Source organism: Chanos chanos, chromosome 6 (assembly GCF_902362185.1).
Source record: "Chanos chanos chromosome 6, fChaCha1.1, whole genome shotgun sequence".
NCBI classification, from domain to species: Eukaryota; Metazoa; Chordata; class Actinopteri; order Gonorynchiformes; family Chanidae; genus Chanos; species Chanos chanos.
The window spans coordinates 34,768,104-34,788,332 of NC_044500.1; the positions used below are offsets into that span (position 1 = coordinate 34,768,104).

Below are 20,229 nucleotides of genomic sequence, written 5' to 3' on the forward strand. Positions count from 1 at the left end.
CTTTGTAAAGGTCATTAAGGTCAAATTCACACCTACTTTCCCCCCACTCATCTGATTACAATACAAAAATCAAAAGAACATTGCTAATAACGACTCTCCGTTCATTTCCAATAATGGCTGTACACTGAAATTCAAAGCATCTCAAAAAATATTGAAAGGGATTCCTATTACATTATGTTATGTACATTTGATGTTTTTTTTTGTTTGTTTGTTTCTTTTTTATTCATATATCAGAGGGGGGAGGAGTCTTGGGGACTGATGGACAAGAGGAGACTATGGATGTTTGTGGGCTGATCTATGACCAACCATCCACAAGACCAGACAACAAACAGCACTGTGTCAGCTGACAGAAACCTTCATGCTTTGTGTTGGCATTGCATTGGGAACTTACCCTACAAAACTGTTTTCCTCTAGACAGCTAAGACTTTTCAAATCTCTACCTAAATTCTGAGTATTTTTTTTTTCAGTGGCCCCTAACGTGAACAAATATACCAGTGACAATGCACTGGGTGTCATAATCAGATCTGTCATCATACTATCGTCTCCTCATAAAAAACTAATGTCCACTCTCAACAATACTGCCTCTTTGTGAAAATATCTGCCTTCTACACTGTCCTTGCAATGTGAGATGCCAACACCCCTAATACTTCGTTATAAAACATATTTTTCAAAACAAATGAAATCTTGGAAATAAGCAAAAAATATAAGCACATCAACACAGTGATCTGTAAAGTGTACCAAATCCAATACGTCCCATAAGGTCTATCACCTACTTTTGTCCTGATCTCAAACTGTGGGTTCCAGAACTCCAGAGACCACAGCTCTATGTATAGCCCCCACACAGTGACTTAAACACCCACCAATACACACACACACACACACACACACACACACACACACACACACACACTCACTCATCTACACAAACATATGGTAGGGCTCAAAATGGAGGGAGCCAAAAAACACTTGTGGACTCTGGGGTCTCCTATGTAAACATGTTTTCAAATATTCAAAACATATTCCTTCTTTTCTGATCATCTGTGGAGGAAGCATGTATAATGTCATGTATACCATATCTGGAACTAGTGAAGCCCACAAAAGACATTGTGGGGGGAAAAAATATCAAATGACAACTTCATTCTAGTCACCCTAATAAATATCATAAGTATGCCAATCCATTGATTCCTGAACTGTGAGCACAGTTGAAGATATGTGCCTTTCAGGCTCATATTGATGACATCACAAAAATCAGGTGCATCTGATATGTACAGGATGATGACATCTGAGGTACAGAGGAAGGGCAATCCATTTGGCAGGGTATGATGTTTTCTGTAAAAAGAAAAGTACGTGTCTTTTTTTTTTTTTCATGGTTTAAGGAAGCAGAGAAAATCTTCACCAATTCCGCACAGTTCACGAGATACGAGTTATAAGGAAAGACATCTTGTTTGCTTTTTTTTTTGTTTGTTTTTTTTTTGTTTGAGCCGAAGTGTTTTCATTCAAGCCGCGCGATTTCTTCATGGCAGTAATCGCTGCCATTGGGAGGTTCCATTTCATGGTGCTCAAGTCCTCTTTTTTTTCTCCTACATCCTCAGAGACGTGTTTAAGGGTCTGCAGTTTCTTTTGCTTTTGTAGCCTTTGAATAAGCAGTCATAATTACAACTTCTTCAAGATTTCCACACTATGACACAATAAAGAAAATCTCAGAAGCATATACTGCAGAGTACTGTAGGATCTGCCATTTTCTTCCATTGCCCTTTTAAAGGGTAACCTTTTAATTCAGTCCTCCTAGTTTGCACATTTCACACATATCTATATATTGATATAGACACCCTGTGATCTCATAGTACTTTTCTTTTTTCTTTAAAAAAATCTTTACAAAATTCTTAAAAGAACAGATAAAACTGAAAAAAAGAGAAAAAAAAAAAAACTCATGAGGAAGTAAAGAGAGATTTTGTGGGAAATGGCAGTAAGAATGTGTCGCTGGTTGAGGACCATCATACAACCCTATGGGGATGCTGGCCTGATTGGTTGGTAGTCATGACGATACCCTCAGGGCACAACTCTCCCAGCGTAAACCCAAGGGCTAGGGGACAGAAGACTGAGTGGAGGGGACAGGAGAAGAGGGGTTTTTTTTTTTTTTTGGAAGAAGGGACTGGGGGTGGCCCTGCGGGAAAAAAACAGAGGTCCAATAGGAAGACCAGACTTAGGGTCCAGCGTGACACATCTCCGGTCCCGTCCAACTCTGCTCTGATTACCCCCATCCCAATCCCTCCCAGTCCTTTCCTCGGGGTTGGGGGGGTCAAACTTCCACTGACTGGATCTGGTTCATCTGAGCCCGCATCATCTGCACACTGTTGAGGATCTTTTTCTGATGGCCTGCTAATGTCACTCCCACCCTGAGGATGTCACTGTGGCGCAGACACAAAAAACACAAACAAGAGCAGACATGAACACCCTTGCAGTGAATGGAAAAACAATCAGCTATTGTTACATATGAGACATGTGCGTAATGCCAAGGTAAACTCTGCATGTCTGCTCAAGATTAAATAGCTGGTGCATTCCGGTAAAGTCGGTTCTGAGCAAACTCACTATCGTCCTTTGTTTGTTGCACAGCCTCTCAGGTTCATACAAAACAATGTCATGTCTTTGTTTGTACTGGAGACATGAGCATGGTTGGCTTAGGCACTGTAACCAGTGATGCAGGATGTAAAAAATCTGATAGCACATTACTCTGGCTTGTATATCCACTATATGAGACTCGGGACAGTAAACAAATGTATGAAACTCGTGTTATGAGGAATTTCTTTTTCACCTGGCAGGTGATATTCAAGACTGGGATGTGTTCCAGCTCAGATGTTTTTTTTTTTTCCCCTCTACCAGTTAACTCTCAAATTTTCTAATGTATGCTTTTATAAGAACGCAATCACCTTCACAAGCACATTACTTATAATGAAAAATATCCCTCATGATAAATTTTGGGCAGCAGTGCGTGACAAAGGAATAGACATCAGCATTTATGGAGTCATGGGGTGTCAGAACATTTTGCTGACTCTCTGCATAAACCTGGCTGTGTTCCAGGTTAGCTACAGGCCAGAGCCCTCTCCACTGCCAGGACTAGAGAAACAGCACTCACTCCATGGTCATCTGAGAGACCACGTCAAAGCTGGTGAAGTTAGCGTTGGCAAAGTTGTCTTTGTACTGGCCCATTTTAATAGCTTCAAGCCACTCATCCACTGTGCTAAAGCTGGAGAAATCCGGAACACTGCGGTCCAACAAGGGCAGGTGTACTCTGGAAGAGAAGATGTATGGGTTACATACATCACACACACGCATGCACGCACGCACACGCACACATGCATGTACGCACACGCATACATGCACGCACACATGCACGCGCATGCACACACACACACACACAGGATGTACAGCCATAGCATACATATGTATACAAACACACTGGTATGAGATGAAAAGTGTACCATCATAAGAAGAAATCCAGATTACAAAGTTTAAGTGAGCCAACACTAAATGAAACTTGAACCCTTTCAATTTAGTTGCAAGAATAAAAGAAAAAAATAAAAACACTCCTCACTCAGAGAAGTGATGTAATGGTTATGGGGCCACAATTAGTAGCACAAATGTAGCCTACTTATTAACCCCCCAAAGCACCCTTTCCACATACATGAAACATATAACAAACAAAATTACTGTGGAAAATAAGCTTAACAACAAAAGGACCACATATAAAGTCTCTCCAGCTCAAGCAAATCATAAACGGCCAACAACTGCTGCAGAACAGAACTGGAGAAGGCAACGGGGAGATAAAAATGTGCATTCACATGAAAGAGACAGAAATGAAAACTACTTCCCTATGTTTTTGTTTTCTACTTCTGTAACTGCTTGGAATCAAGGATTGCCTCAAGCATGTGAGTAAAATGACTTGATCAATCAAACCAAACCGATTTTATTTACATACCAATTTGGCGCCAAAAGAAACAAGAGACAAAATGTTTGGTGCAGATAAATTACACCACAGGTATCAGAAGTGAAACCATAGCTTTTGACCCCAAATTGAAAACATGATGTGAGTAGTCTTCAAAAGAGACTTTTTCAAGATATTTCTATCGTGGTCATATTCCATTTGGGTTTTAAAAAAATGCCTTGTGAGACACATTGGAGTCTGTCTATGGAGACTGGCATGACATTCAGTTCAGAAAACTCCCCACAACACACAGAACACACCCACACCATGCATGCAGATACAGACCGGGCAAAATATACACATAAAAAGTAACAAAATTTCATCCAAAAAGCCTTTCACTTTTACCACAGACATCCAATACTGCGCTGATGGATTTTCTCCATACATACAAAATATGTCAAATGTTATTCCTGTTCAGACATTTTTTACACAAACACCCCTACTACCAACAAATCCTGTACATTTTGATCCTCTCTCTTTTATGTGAAAACACATTTTTAAGTGTGAAATTTTAGATATTAACCTGGGGACTGCGAAAGTCACCCTTTTGACATCCGGGCCCATTACCGCATTTATATCCTTGCAATTAGTCCCCCCTGAGATTTTCTCATTAATTCACTGGAACAATATTTACATTTACATTACTTTTTAAAAACTCAGTAGGTCTATCAATATGCAACTTTCATGGCCTAACCAATGGACAACAAATAAGAACAGTATAGACTACAAGAGACCATATCATTTTTTTATGCCCTTGACATTCAAAAGAATTATTCTGCAGTATCAAGAAAGCAAGCATTGTTGTATAGTACTTCCTCTATATAGATCTGATGTTTAGAGAAAATTAGGTCTTTTCTTGAAAAATACTTAGCACTGGAAAAAAAATGCTAAAAGTCATTAATCAAAAATATAAAAAGAAAAGAAAAAGAAAAAAAAATGGAAAAATATCTGGGTTACCAAAATTCACCCATGTTGGCATTATAATGAGTTTGTCTGTGAAAAGGAGCAATATTCCCATTTAAGAGAAGCACACACACACACACACACACACATGCACATTGGACAATTAAAGGAGCTGGACTATTGAAATATTAGCCTCCATAAGTCACACTCACCCTGAAGACAGAGGTGTCATGGTTTTCAGACTATTGGGGTTGCGGATCATCTTGTCCAGGTTGTTGACGATCTGCCCAAACTTAGGCCGGTTGTTGCGGTCTTTCTGCCAGCAGTCCAGCATGAGCTGATGCAGAGCACTGGGGCAGTCCATGGGTGGGGGCAGTCGGTAGTCCTGCTCAATAGCATTGATGACCTGCAGGGGGAGACACAGATCTCTAAGGGTCGCTATCAAACTCTATTAGGAAGAAAGGAGGGGAAAGATTACATTCCCATTGGAGAGATTTGTGCATTTCCACCTGTCACATTCTTGCCTTGACAAACTTTGTTTTAAGCAGCCCAGTGCATCCAGATTCACTCTTAATTATGCTTGTGAAATTTAAATATTGATTTATGATTAGAGTAACCTAATAGCAATATGACATTACATAAGATTAAGGCTGGTAGAATACCTCAGACAACTGTGCTGCTTCAGCACATATAGTACAATACTACTCTTCTTCATCCACTCAGCAGACAGTAACACACTTACAAACAATTTGAAGACTAGTATTGTGCGCAAAGGGACTGATATCTCTGTGTCTTAAGTGTGTGTTCATTAGACCCTGGGTGCAGTGGAAGGAGCCTAATGCTTTGGAAAAGGAGCTCGCTGCAGAGCAGAGGAGCCTAGCAATTGATCTAGTCTCTTAATAAATGCAGTGTGATCATTATCTGTGTCTGACGGGCACCCAGGGAGGCCATTCATCAAAAAATACACAGAGCTACCAGCTCACACACACCGCACTATCCTCAGAGGAGAGGCAGAGCCCGGAACCATGCTCTGAGAGACACACTCATAAACTGTGCACACAGATTCACACATGTGAATGAAATAGATGGGCATGCATCTACACACGCACACAATCTATTTATCGGGGAAGGAAAGTGAGTTCTCATTTGTATGCTGCCTTTATAGTGGAAAGGCATCATAGAAACATATAAATAAGGGTAACATGGGTATTTCTGCCAATGTGGGCAGTTCCTCATTCGTTGGGAGATCCCAGTGGACACTAAGGTCCCTGCAGTATTTCCATAGTAAGATCATGAGCTGATTCAGCCTGATCCAGCTCCCACATGGAATAAATGAATAAAACCAGGCAATTTCTGTCAAATCATACACAGTTAGCACATAACCACTTAAATGTGCTCCAACTAAATGTCACGTTTGAAAAATGTTCAATGGATTTTAAGAGAAAATGACTAATCTCTGACTGTTTCGGTATACCCTTTCTTTCTCCGCGTTAATTGGTCGGTTAACGTCTTAAATGAGCTACGCATACCGAGGTTTCTCGGGATGGCCTGTGGTGACATCATGGCTGCATGCAGTGGCTCTGAAGCCAGTGCTGATGGGGAGTGGGCAACAAGCACAGTGTGGGAGCAGAGTAAAGAGTCTAAGTTGGGGCCACATGGTTAGGTGACGCATGGCTCCAGATGAGCCACAAAGACAGAGCACACATGAGACCTCTGCTCCCGAACCCATTATCAGCACCACGATGAGGATCCATTCAGGGCCAGATTAATCTCATTCTGAAGCCTAAAACGAGGAACCTGACGGGGGGGGAGAAACACTGTCTAGAGCTGCTAATAAGATAACCACAGAGACATTCAGTCCCTCTTAGCGCATTAGCGTTCACACTTTCAATTTGAAACTATTTTCATTATCTCCCCCATAATTTGCCTTTGCCTTCACCACCCAGAGGGATCCTTGAAATGGAAGCTTCAGTCAAGAGCGGGAATAGTTTGAGGAGTCGTGCTTTGCATCTGAAATGATCTTGTTGCTCAGGAGTAACTGGGTGGAACTTACAATTAAGCAAACTACAGTTTCATTCATGTGGTAAAAATCCTCTTTTTTCCCCTTTCAGTATCCTCTTTTTAATACCAAACATTGTGTTTAGTAATGATAAAAGATATCAATGCCGCAAAAACAGCAAAGGATCAGTGGCCAGTTTTGCTCACAGCTTCCATGACACAGGGCAGCGTGAAATACTATACAACACAGCATTTTCATAATTCATTAAAGTAGCAGCTATTTTAGGGTTGAAATGTAACAGATACATCTTTTCTGTAAATAAATAAGTGTAGTCATTGAACGCATTGCAGTCGCTGTATTGCACAAAATATTGTAATCATTAAGACTGCAATCATATCTATAGTGCTAATGATGGCAAGCTTGCGAGAAGAGGGCAATGAAGGTGCAGTTTTAAGACTTCTATGCAAATGCCCCACCAGATACCTTAAAGCTGTAACAGTTACTAAGAACAATAAAATAACACAAGCAACTCTTATTTCCACAGTCTGTCTCCAAAAACTCATGGCAGACATTTAAATAATGGACCACAGTTTTAGAACTAATCCAGAATTTCAAGATAGTATGTTCAGTGATTTGAAGAGCTCAGTTTTGTGGAGCACCGAAGAGAACTGTGGACGTTTGAATAGGTTTTGAGCTCATATGGAGCAGATCAACTAAGAGGCGGATTTATAAGAAGCTGATGCAGTTGTTTATCTGAGCCTGTGATTCCACACTGTTGAACTACACTCATCTCTCAGTGCCTCACAGGGAGCAGGCGGATGTTATTGCAGCATGGCACCAGCCCTTTGGCAACAGTGGGTGTACTGACGGCAGGGTGTGTCTTAACAAGCTCAAATACACAGCCTAAGATATAAACCAAAACATCCACATGCCATCGAAGCCTTCTTTTGTGGACTGAACTTTGAGCATGATATTTCACAGATCTCTCTGCCTGCAGGACTGTGTAATAGTTAAGCTTCATTTACAAGCACATTTCTCAAGAGAGTGTGGTTAGTTCATTAGGTTAACGCTAGGAGTGCCAAGTCAAAGCCAAGAGTCGCTGCTGCTCTTGTATTCCAAATATTAAAAGCTCCGTACCAGCTACACTATTGTCCTTCTATGATTCTTTCTAAATATTTGGGTTTTAGATTCCAACTGGCTTGCGAGTCAAAAATCATAATGGGAAAAAAAAGGTAACAGAGTACCAAGCATCCCTTTTGCCGTCAAATGTGACAATCAGCTTTTGTATCCAGATGTAAATTAAGCTCTTTCTCTCCTCCATCAAAACCAGTCCATTCGTTTTCGTTCCACGTTTTCATGTGCAAGCCGTTATCTCTCCTTTCTCGTTTCATAAATATTTTGAGTTTAATTAATTAGCATAAACAAACTCAAGTGTGGCATTTTTGTTCCAAGATGAACAAAACAAAGTTATAAGGTTTGTGTAGTAAAACGCAAAGCCTGCTGGAAACATCTACTTAGGTTGCTGAAAACACAGTGGATGCATGAGTCAGTGTGCTGGGAGTGTTGTTTGGGGTTCATAGCTGTGAAGAAAGCTACAGTACAAGCAGTGATAGGAAGTTAAATGTGAGATTTGATTGTTTTTCTTTTTACCCACTATTTAGAATTTAGAATCTCTGTGATCGCTCACACACTGTGAGGAGCGAATAGTGAATTTAACCTCTGCATTTGATCCATCCTATACACACCAGTAGCGAGCACACACACCAGGAACAGGAGCAGTGGGCAGCACGCCTGCGCCCGGGGGGCAGTTGGGGTTTTAGTGCCCGTCCACTTCAGCCGTGGATGTTGTGGGATGGCCTGTGGGGAGAGCTGTTCACCCACTCCACCCCCCGCCCACATTTTTCCTGCCAGTGCCGGGGGATTGAACTGGCAACCCCCCCCCAGTCGTATGCCCACCTCTCTAACCTTTAGGCCATGGCTGTCCCACAGCAGCCTATGTTTTCAATTATTTATAATTTAATTTTTGATATCACATTTTCCAATGTAAGGTAAGTTAAAGTAAATACAAACAGAATACTATACGTGAACAGTGACTTCTCACAGGGTCTGTTACACTGTGAGACAGAGCACTGTAGTGTAAACAGCAAAAGTGTGCAATATGATTTACATACGTCTTGGTTGGTCATGTCCCAGTAAGGCCTTTCTCCATAGGACATCACCTCCCACATAACAATTCCATAGCTCCAGACATCACTGGCTGAAGTGAATTTCCTGTACTGGATTGCTTCTGGGGCAGTCCATCGAATGGGGATCTTCCCTCCCTGTTAAAACAGACATAGAGTCTAATCATGAGTACTCAAACAGACATCCATACAGATCTCTGACAAAGCAATATGGTGCTAAAAGACATATGAGATGCTGAAGGAAAAACGAACATATTGGTGTCAGTTTAGGAAAGTATGCTAAGAAGATGAAAAACCTACTGAACTATACATCATTTCAGTATTTGGTATGAAGCATATTCTGCTGCACCGAGATTCCCTGAAGCTGCGGTTTGCGTTGGATTGATGATTTGATAACCCGTGATTTTGATACATTTTCTGTTAGTAGGATGCACCGTTATGATTCTCACCAGGGCACTAGTATAAGTGGGGTCAGATGTGTCATCCTCCAGGAAGCGGGAAAGGCCAAAATCGGACACTTTACACACTAAGTTGCTGTTGACCAGGATGTTGCGAGCAGCCAGATCACGGTGCACATAGTTCATGTCGGACAGGTACTTCATTCCTGAGGCAATACCACGGAGCATGCCAACCAACTGAATGACAGTGAACTGCCCATCATTTTGCTGGAATAAAAAAAGAGAAACAAAACATTAATCTCTTTGTAGTTGTGCCAGGTCGGGGAGGAAGTATTAAGTGACATGGAGTAGAATAATTTGGGTCGGAATTCTCTGCATAGAAAAACTTAAAGATTAAGCTCAGCTAAGCCTGGGCTATATCAGACTGATTTCAAGTTTGACAGGGGTTGACAAGGAGGCTCTGTTTTAGTCTGGGCTGTTGTAGAGAGATGAAAATGCTTTAGAGTATGATGAATGTAAAAAATTGAGGGACCTGACATAAAGTTAAACTTGGTTTCAGAGGGCAACACTGGATGAATTGAGTGAGGTGAGGACTAAGCATTGACTTTGGTCATGCATGTTCATGGCCGGACAGATTGGATTGTTCTTCAGTAGGATATTCTATGTTGCAATGAGGAGGCTTTGGAGTAAGAGTGTTGATCTTTTAACAGCCAGGAAAAGGTTACATATAAGAAGCCAGATCTCAATTATCTGTAGAGAATCGGATTGGTTTATGGAAGGCTAGTGTTGAGCTCTTATGAGGAAAACTAAATTAGGTGAAAAATGGACTGAGTTGGTACTGATATGGACAGAGTTGTGTTGGCAGAGATGGGCTGTGGTGGGTCCTGCAGCTGTTCCTCATGGTGGCCAGGAAGGCCTCTGCACAGCATATGAGACGCTTCTGTAGCACAGAGCCAGCTGCGTCTCCAGCTGCTCCCATCTGCAGGCCCCCCCCCCCCCCCCCACAGCACTGATAAAGCAGATAGCATCCACAGAGGGATCAAGAGATGATGATGTGAGCTCCATGCATATTTTGGAAGGACAAACATCCATAAGGGGAGCTCGTGTTTGTGTGGCATGACTAGGCTTGGAACCCCTACCATCAGCCTTCGTCAACTCTCCTCCGCTTTGTATCAAACCAAAATCCTGCTCCCACAGTAAGTCAGCAATGCTTCACATCACGTCTCCGCCATCCTCAAACTTCTTCTTATCCTCCACAGCAATTAAATGACATCCATTATTCATGAGACTCAAATCCCTCACAAATACGACTCACTCACTAATCTCCCCACACTGTTTGCCTATAGTTTAATTGGAGGGATTCTTAGCCCAAAATAATTTGGATCGGTAAGCAGAGTAAGGCAAACATTCTTTTAGATGATACAGGCCTTATTCGATTTAGGGATTTATCCAGAGTCATATCTCATTTGTGGATACGGCAACTGTCATTTTGCCACTTGAGCTTCTCCACAGTATAGGGCTGAATTGATACTGTCAGGATTGCTGCCTGACTTTTAAATTTCATGAATTTGCTGGATATCATATTTCTGGGTCTCTGTTCTTTCACTCAATGTCCCTTTCCCTTGATGTTTCTTCATCTTTCTACTTGTTTTTGACTAATTCCCTCTGCCTCGATAAACACAGTAACAGCTGCATAAGGTGCTTTTAAAAAAGATAAAACAGTTGCAATCTGTTGTGTTGGCCCCTCCCTCCTCTCTTTTACAGTGGTGAGCCATCAGCTTCAAGATTTGCAGCTTTGAGGTTGTCATGTTGTCATATGCTGTCACTGCGAGATGCCACAATGGAGCAATGTTGTTTCGAAAGCATTCAGTGCACTGTCAAAGATGCATGACAGACGTACAGTGGTTACATGCTAAAAAAAAAAGAAAGGAAAAAAAAACAAAACAAAAAAAACATGTGCAGCCCTAAAAATGGTATCTCTGCTGCTAAATGCAAATGGAATTAGTGTTTCAAGCATTTCAAGAAGACAAAACAGCATACTGACAGCCAAGAGGAGCATTCTATGGATCTGTATCTTTGTGTGTGTGTGTGTGTGTGTCTGTGAGAGAGACATCACAACCCCAGAAAACCTCACACATAAACTCATACGCAATCCAATGGGATCATTAAAAAATATATATTGTCTGCATTCAACAGTAAGTCAGATCAAGGGATTTAATGAACAGAATGTACGGAAGAAAATGTGTTTGCAGCGCCACCAAAAATAAAATAAAAAAAAAAAAGAAGGAAAAAAAAAAACCAACTGTTGTTACGATCTTGGCAAAAAAGCACAGACTGTTGTCATGATCTTGGCAGAGCATATGGCACAGAGATAAACATGAGGGATAAGGCCAGCCCATGTGCATCAGCTACGACAATACTAACTTCTCAGGCTTTTGACTGAGGACTGCATTGCATGGATTCCAAAGGTTGGATCCAAGTAAGAGAAATGGAGACTTGAAGTACATACAAATGGCTGACAAACGTGTGGGCTGCCCCTTTCCTGTTTATTTGAATTCGTTTATACATGATCATTACGACGGTTCCGTTTTGTCAGCTGACACCCTTAAAACTGTTTGTCAAGGATAAAATAAAGTTTTTATTTGTGTAAGATCTGAGGCAAAGCTATACTAATGAGAAAAAAAATAAATTACTAACCCCTCCCCCAAATATCAGACGTGAGCAATTTACATAAATCAAGAGACTATTTTCCAGGAACTTCAAACGCACGGAGAGGCCAATTAGTGAAGTTGAAGGCTTCTGGACCCCCGATTGCATTAGCAGCTACATGCTCCTTTTGGAGGGCTGTGTGCAAGAGTCAACCAAGCCCTTCCTGACAGCATTTTCCTCTCATCTCCATTCTTATTTTCAGTAGGGGGATTAGAGAAATGTTCTCTTTGAGCTAGTGATTCAACACTGTCTTCTGGGATGGCAAGTGATGGACAAGTAGTCAATTTCTTTCCATTCCAGAAGTATGAATAATGTATAGGATTAAAACACTCTGCATAGCTGATAAATTGTGATCAGCGTGCATATTTGATATATGTCCAAAATGCATATATATCTTTAAAAAGCTGTGACTACCTCTAAAGCCTACGACACTGTGAGCATAGAGGGAGAGTGAAACCAGAGCATGACTGAATACACCAATTTTATGTTCCCAGTGCTATCTATGTTTAAAAAGAACATTTTTTAGCAAACGTTACTGTGGCAACACTGATATCAAGGAGAAAATCTTGCCTTACTACAATTACATTCACATAAGAATCAACAGGGAGAGTACTGCGGGAGACTACCTAGAGTGTTTACGATTGGATTTTAGATTAGAACTCCTGAGGGAAGTTCCTGATGTGTACTGTAGTAAATAAAAGAGAGCTGTTGATATACATCAAAATAGACCTACATCTGATTTGAATTCATGTATGAATTCATGTATGTCTATAGGCATTTCCCAGGTGTTTCAACTGTCAAAGATACGCATTCGTCCGTGCATGTGTGTTTGCGTCCAGTTTATCTAAAGCCAAAAATGAATTCCTATATCTACAGCTCAGAGAGAAAGAGAGAGAGGGGGAGAGAGAGACAGAGAGAAAGAGAGAGGGGGGGCAGGGTGAGAGAGAGAAAGTGAAAGAGTGAGAATGTACTTACCCTGAGGAAGGAGTCCAGTGAACCATTCTCCATAAATTCGGTGATGATCATAACGGGGCTGCTCTTGGTGACCACTCCTTCCAGATGGATGACATTTGGGTGATCAAACTGACCCATTATGCTAGCCTCACTCAGAAAGTCTCGTCTCTGTTTCTCGGTGTAGCCTGACTTCAGAGTCTTAATGGCCACTAACATTTCTCTTTTTCCTGGTAGTTTCAGGTTGCCACTGCACACCTCCCCAAACTCCCCTACAGAACACACACATTGAGTGTGAGACTGAAAAAGGATTCTCAGACACATGGCTTCACACACACACATGATGCTCACTGAATCAGATGTTTGGATGCTGTAGGATGGTGAACTGTCTAAAGGATTTATGGGTTTGACAGTGAGCCAGCTGGAAGAGTCTAATAACTGCTCTGAATGAATGTATCACTGAATCACTCTACCTGCTCCGATGACTTGCTCAATCTTCACGCACGAGATGTCAATCTCCTTCGCAAACTCTCTCACCGCTTCATTAGGGTCTTCATATGTAAACGGATCTATGTAGATCTTCATTCCTGGAGTCACTTGGAAAAATAAACAGCAGCTATAATATTTAAGGTTCTGACAGCGTAGAACAAAACACAAGCATTCTAGAAAATGCAGATTAAAACTAAAGTTGTGACTGAGTCGTTGTAAATGTTATTAAGTATTTAGTAAGGCAGATATACTGTTTAAAATCGTTGCCTGAGAAGTAAGGCATGACCTTGTAAATACTCTCTGACCATAGCTAGCGGACTGTGATGGCGTACAGAGGCTACGATAGGGCTCCTTAATGTATGTATCAGATTCAGTGTGTCGTAGCAAACCATTAATACATTATCACAGGTTTACGCTTCAGAGATTCAAAAGTCGAACTAGGTGACAGGTAAATGGGCTTAAGGTGGCTTTTAAGTATCCAAAGACTTAAGACTTTCACACTTCAAATCTGATTATTCAGCCTGTCAGCTCCACATCTCGCCCAAGGCACTTTAACAGCCATTGTGTGTTCACGCCCAGGTGTCTGGGAAACAGCCAGGAGGGTAAGAGATACAGAAGCTCAGTGAGAAGCATGAATAAAGTCCTTCTTGCTAAAGAAAAAGTGAGCAAAATATGGACAGAAAAGAAATATGCTCAAAAACGCTATCTTGCTGCAGGGCATTGCTTCTATGGACACTATAGACCCCTCAGCACCATGTCATGTCTAAGTCTAGCTCTGGTTAAGCCTCTCACAGGTCAGCCCTGTTGCAAAACCGACAGATATGAGGACCTTCCTGGAATTTGGGTAAGCTCCCAATGAAAAATTCAGGGTCACTCACTCAGGTGCTCTGCTCTGCATTGAGCACTAATGAAGGAAGAGAGATGTGCTCGACGCTAATGGAAGGACTGACCTCCACGTTCTGAGGTTTACCTGTCTAGGCTCAGCCAGGAATGAGTCTCCTAAAAACAGCATTTACTGCAACCTTATAGCATTGATTACAGCAGGCAAAAGCTGTCTTGAGTGATAAGCTGGGGGTAAAATAAGGCAAATGAAAAGGCTTGGTAGGAAATGTGCCCGTGCATTTCCATTCAGCTCAGTGAGAGAGAGCGATAAGCTTTAAGCCCTCTGAGAGAATGAGGGAGAGAGAGTGAGAGAACCAGATTGAGAGAGAGAGAGAATGAGAGAGAGACAGAGAGAGAGAGAGTTCAGCTTTAAATTACTGCCAGTTGAGAATCTTAAAGATTTACCTCTATAAATGGAGTGACACACTAATGGGCAGTGCAGAAAGATTTCTCATAAAGTGCATTTCCACTCCTTAAAATGGCTACTTACTTCTGCTGCACTGACATGTTTACAGCACTAATGAGAGAGAAGTTAAATAGTATGCCATTTTTTAAGAGGAAACACAAGTATATAAAGACAAGGACCTCTTCCAAACAAAAATGAGTGGCGTTATCCTGCTGGGAAAATGCTGGGTGTCACTGTGAGACTGAATTTTTCACAGGTTAGAACAATGACGTTCCGCTGATGGAGGACACAGGGTGCTTTATAAAAGGAAGAGTACGCTGTGTTCTGAAACTTTAGAGATTTAAGTAATTGTGTCTTAGCTCTGTGTGTGTGTGTGTGTGTGTGTGTGTGTGTGTGTGTTTGTGTGTATGTGCGTGTGTCTGTGTGTGTGTGTTTGTGTGTATGTGCGTGTGTCTGTGTGTGTGTGTGTGTGTGTGTGTGTGTGTGTGTGTGTGTGTGTGAAAAGAGTGCAGGTCAGGGGGAAGGGGTGAGAGTACTCACTGTGGCCACTGGTGTAGTGCTGCAGCTTGTCTGTGTACTCAGAGTCTGCCCGATCAAAGCCCCGTCTCCTGGGTCAAAGACAAAGAGCTATAACAGTGTCCCCGATAAAACAATCTAAAGAAAGCTATAGAAGACGAACAAATGTCTTTCAACGACCCTCTACAGGCTAGCTTTCCAACTGTTAGCCTGGTTAAGCCTCCCATCTCATTATGGCTGTCATTTACAGGTTATTAAGTTCACTAAAGAGGAAGAGAGGAAAAAATAGGTGGTCCAGCGAGGGTCTGACTTGGTGGTCTCATTCAAAGGTGCCACACTGAGATGAGTGAGACAGGTAATCACTTTCAGGAGAGACTTGTGGACTGGAGAGGGAATAACTCACCGGTTGCAGACGATGATGATGACCACGACAGCGATGAGGAAGACCAGGCCTGCAGCTGCCGAGCCAATGATGAGTGGCAACTTCTCCTGAATGCTGGTGCTGTACTCCTCTGCATTTAGCACACACACACACACACACACACACACACACACCCACACACACAGACACACACAGAGACACAAATAACTCTAAAATGAAGAGCTCTCCAGTAGCCAGGATTCCAATGAAGATCTCTCTGGGTTGCATATTCCTGCAGTAGCCCCACAGTGAAGAGACCACTATCCTTCTCGGTTATTCTGTGCCACTGTTACAGATGAATTGCAGTTAATGTTTTCTGTGAATATCAGGCTGAATACCAATCTCACTTAACTGTAACCCTAACCTTATTTGAGAATCTGAACCCAGTTCGATTACAGTTATTCTGAAAGACTCTCACTGCAGCTCAGTGTGCTGAACACTGTACCTAGAAATTATTCAAAATAACTCTTTATTAGCGGGAACATTTGTTAAATTACAACATTAATGTAACTGCTACCATAACACTCTTCAAATTCAATTCTCCAAGATAACTAAGCTCCTGGATTGCCACATTCAGTAACTAGGGAATGATGTGTCAAGTACTCAGGGTATAGAAATATGAATGTAAATGTTTATTACAACAATCAAGTTTAGCAGTACAGGAGGAACTTATTGTTAAATGAAACAGGCTTTAAATGGAGCCATAACACATTCACTCTACATATATACATAACAGTGACTCAACCTCACCACATTTAGAATTCAAATGGACGATATAAAATATGTGATAGTGGCCCCTCTCTGAAGAAGCATGCTTAACTGACAGTTATACCCATGGGGGAGGCAGACACAGCCTCACCATGTGCAACAGGGCTGGAGGGCAATACCCCTGGACACATAAGCAAAGAAAACATATGGGCAGGCGATGGAGTGACTGTATTTGGAGGGCAGTGGGTTACTTGTGAGCTCGAAGTCAGACAGACGGCTAGGGACATGGGGAGGGAGTGGACTCCCAGTGCCTCTCATAATTAAGCCCCAACCAGCCACTACACACACACACACACACAATGAGCCTGTTGGCCACAGACCCAGTCCCCCTCCGAATACTACAGAGTAATGCTCAGATGGCAGTGAGATGGTAAACCGGCTGGCATCCGATGTGTGTAGCATTAGAATTAGTGTCCCTGTTACTGGAATGAATGACTCTCTATTCTGTGAGTGAACACACAAGAGCTGCAAGTAACTCAAACATAAACTTCATCAATAATAGCCACCGCTAACGCTGCCAAATTAAAAGTTCTCAAAATCAAAGTTGAGGTCTTTTAGCCGGCTGTGAACGGAGCTTCTCCTGGCCTGCATTCCTGCCTTTGTGTCATGCTTTGTCATGAGTGGGCTCTGAAGGACAGATCAAGCTAATTATGGCTGAGGGCTGTGCAGGTAATAAGATGTTTGGAGAGCTCTCAGGTCTCTGAGCGGGTAATAGCTTTCCTACTGTGGCCGGCAAAAAGAGGAGAGGCTGTCCACAGCCATCTCTCCACAGCCATTAGACCAATCTGACCTGATCTCTGACTCACAGTCACATGACAGCAGGACTGCGAGGCACTGTATTTACCCTGCTGAAATGCTAATAATGCAGTGCATGATCAGAAACGATGCTAAATTTATCTGTGTTGTTTTAAGCAGTTTCATTATAAACTGCTCTTGCTCTGGCAGCCCATGTTTATGTGACCATAAAACTATAATACGAGGCAGGTCTGGATGAAGGATGAAACACTATCGCTGTCTTGTCTTTCTCAGTGTGTGTGTAAACTCACCTTCGGTCATAGTCTGGAAATACATCTTTCCGCTGTAGCGTCCAAATCCCGCGACCGTGCGAGCCCGCACCTGGAACACGTAGATGGCGCCTGGTTTGAGGCCTCGGATCACGGCAGTGTTGGTCTGGCTCTTCACTACAGAGGAGTTATACTCTGTCTGATCCTAAATACCACGCAGGAAATGAGAGGAAGAAAACGGAAAATAGAGGGTGAGAACGCGACAGTTTGTTACAGTTGTCAACATGATTGATACAACATCTAGCGCTTATTTATAGGTGTCATCATATAGGGGCTGACTAGCAGGGTTAGCTGTAAACCACAGGTAAATGTGACTGTGTCTGTAGGTCTTCTGTTTGATCAGAACTGATGAAGAAGAAAGTTGTTCAGTGAGTGCCAAGCAGCAGCTCTGAGAATGACACTTTCAGGCCAGTCTGGATTAATGTGTTTGAGGTGAGAGCTGTGTCGATGGCATTTTTTTGGGGGGGGGGTGGGGGGGGTGGGGGTGGGTGGTGTTAAGCTGACAGCTGAGTGAGCGGAGGCTCAGGCTGCTGCGGCTGCTGCCGTCAGCCTGTCTCTCACTGCAGCAAGCTGAGCCGCGACACCGTCTGACAACGCTGTTTTGACAGGCCGTCCTCGCTTGTGTCTGAGAGAAGAATTACACTGAGGAGAACGGGAACAGCACCATACCCAAGAGACTGCCTGTGTGTGCGTGTGTGTGTGTGTGTGTGGCTTGTGTGTGTGTGGCTTGTGTGAACAAGAGAAAAGAGTCAAACTATAGACTGATAAAAACAAGGGGAGAGTGATTGTGAGTGAGAGAGAGAGAGAGAGAGAGAGAGAGAGAGAGAGAGAGAGAGGGAGAGCAGTCAGAGTTGAATAGTTTTAACCACAAATCTCTGCATCAAACCTCAACAGTCTTTAGCACAGGCTCCACAGAGATTTTGTTTCCCTGTGACTGACTGTGATTCTAATCAAATGAGATGGAACAGTAGTTGAGCACTACTCAGATGCTGTGTGTCTGCCCACATCCTTGAGAGAACATTTCTATGAACCCTCAACCAGCTCAGCAAATTTGACATCATTACGTTAAAATAACAAGGATGGAGCAATTAAAAGAGAAACTGAGCATTATTCTGTTTAACAGTTAGACTCTGGTATCACCACTGCACTTGTTTAGGTTCCACAATAATTATGTACATAGCATCTCCTCGGATCACACAGACTCCCCCTGCGATGGTATCTTTTCTTGCTGTATTATACCAACTATGTGAGCGTCTAAACTAAGGAATCAGCCCTTCAAATAAAAAAAATTAAATTAAATTAAAAAAAAAAGAAACACTGAGTGTTCAAGTTTATAGCTGAGATGACAGTAACTCCTGGCAGACATGAATTGTTGGTAGAAGTGTATTATATCTTCTGAGAAATCAGTAACTAAATGCAGAGGGCATGCAGGGCACATACAGTAATGTGGTGTACTTCATTCTGAGCATTTGCAGAAAGCTGTAATAGACTTGTGTATTACCTTCTCGTAGTACTGCAGTTCGTAGTCCAAGATGACACCATTTGGCTGATCAGGCTGAGACCAGGACAAAGTGATGCTGTCCACAGTACGGCTGACCTGGTGCATTATAGACACTGCAGATGGAGCTGGAGAGAGAGGGGGAAAGAAAGAGAGGGAGTAAGGGAAAGAAAGAGAGAGCGAGAAAGAGAGAGAAGGTCAGTACTATCATAAGATAATACACGCACAAGATTACGCACAGAAGTTTTACATAAACCAGCAGTTACAGACATGCGTACATAACAATATAAAGTCCAGCCAGCCATAACCATGCTAGTAATGTAAACAGTGGGGAGAAAGAGTGACACATGAATAAAGACTCTACTTGTAGAGGACAATGAAAGAGACAGGCCTCATGACCGAGCCTGTGAGAGACAGGACCCAGACCGGCCTGAACCACATAAACAGTCTCGAGGGAATTTCCCAGTTCTCTCTCTTTCTGTCTCACGATGACCACAAAGTCATGTTCGCCGCACTGTGAGGGTGTGAGCAAAGAGTCTGGCCAAAAAATGGCTTCCCTAGCCACATCCTCTTCGAGAGGAAGCTAAGCTAATTCTGAGGAACAAATTTGTTCTGTAGGCACATCGTGCTTTGCCGCAACCACAAGTATGCTGTACACAACTGACATTTTGTTTGTCAAGCTTTCTAATTCTGTGTTTTGGGGTATGTGGGGATGCATATTTTGTAGGCAGTTGACAACTCAATGTACACCAGTGAAAAGCACTGAACCATGGGGACAAGAGGAACAGCCTGGCTAGACAAATTTAGTCATATATAGAGGCTATTTTCAATTCAAACCTGTGTTAATCACGTAGTACGAATAAGACAGTACTCAAAAGGAGTAGCTTTGGTCAATACACCTACAGTTCAAAATAGAAGTCACCATGGCTTCACCAGAAAAGGTTAAGGGATCTCATTCAGCACGCGTCCGCCCCTAACAGCCATGAAACATGTAAGCATGGTGTAATGGGTTAGAGTGAAGCAAAGAAGCTTTAGCAGGACACAAAAGAGCTGTGTGGGG

The 20,229-nt window shown here is 42.4% G+C and overlaps 1 protein-coding gene across 1 annotated transcript in view; it reads right to left on the reverse strand.

The window, feature by feature from the left end:
- Window positions 1-2,299: 2,299 nt before the first annotated feature.
- Window positions 2,300-20,229, reverse strand: part of ephb2b (eph receptor B2b) — a 64,425-nt gene continuing 46,495 nt past the window's right edge. Inside the window, exons 6-16 of the mRNA XM_030778570.1 lie at window positions 19,173-19,297; window positions 17,654-17,816; window positions 15,822-15,930; window positions 15,443-15,507; window positions 13,599-13,721; window positions 13,150-13,397; window positions 9,517-9,732; window positions 9,056-9,205; window positions 5,098-5,291; window positions 3,134-3,289; window positions 2,300-2,408 (exon numbers count right to left, since the gene is read on the reverse strand). Of these exons, the coding sequence (XP_030634430.1) occupies window positions 2,300-2,408; window positions 3,134-3,289; window positions 5,098-5,291; window positions 9,056-9,205; window positions 9,517-9,732; window positions 13,150-13,397; window positions 13,599-13,721; window positions 15,443-15,507; window positions 15,822-15,930; window positions 17,654-17,816; window positions 19,173-19,297 (1,658 nt within the window). The remainder of the gene's footprint in view (window positions 2,409-3,133; window positions 3,290-5,097; window positions 5,292-9,055; window positions 9,206-9,516; window positions 9,733-13,149; window positions 13,398-13,598; window positions 13,722-15,442; window positions 15,508-15,821; window positions 15,931-17,653; window positions 17,817-19,172; window positions 19,298-20,229) is intronic.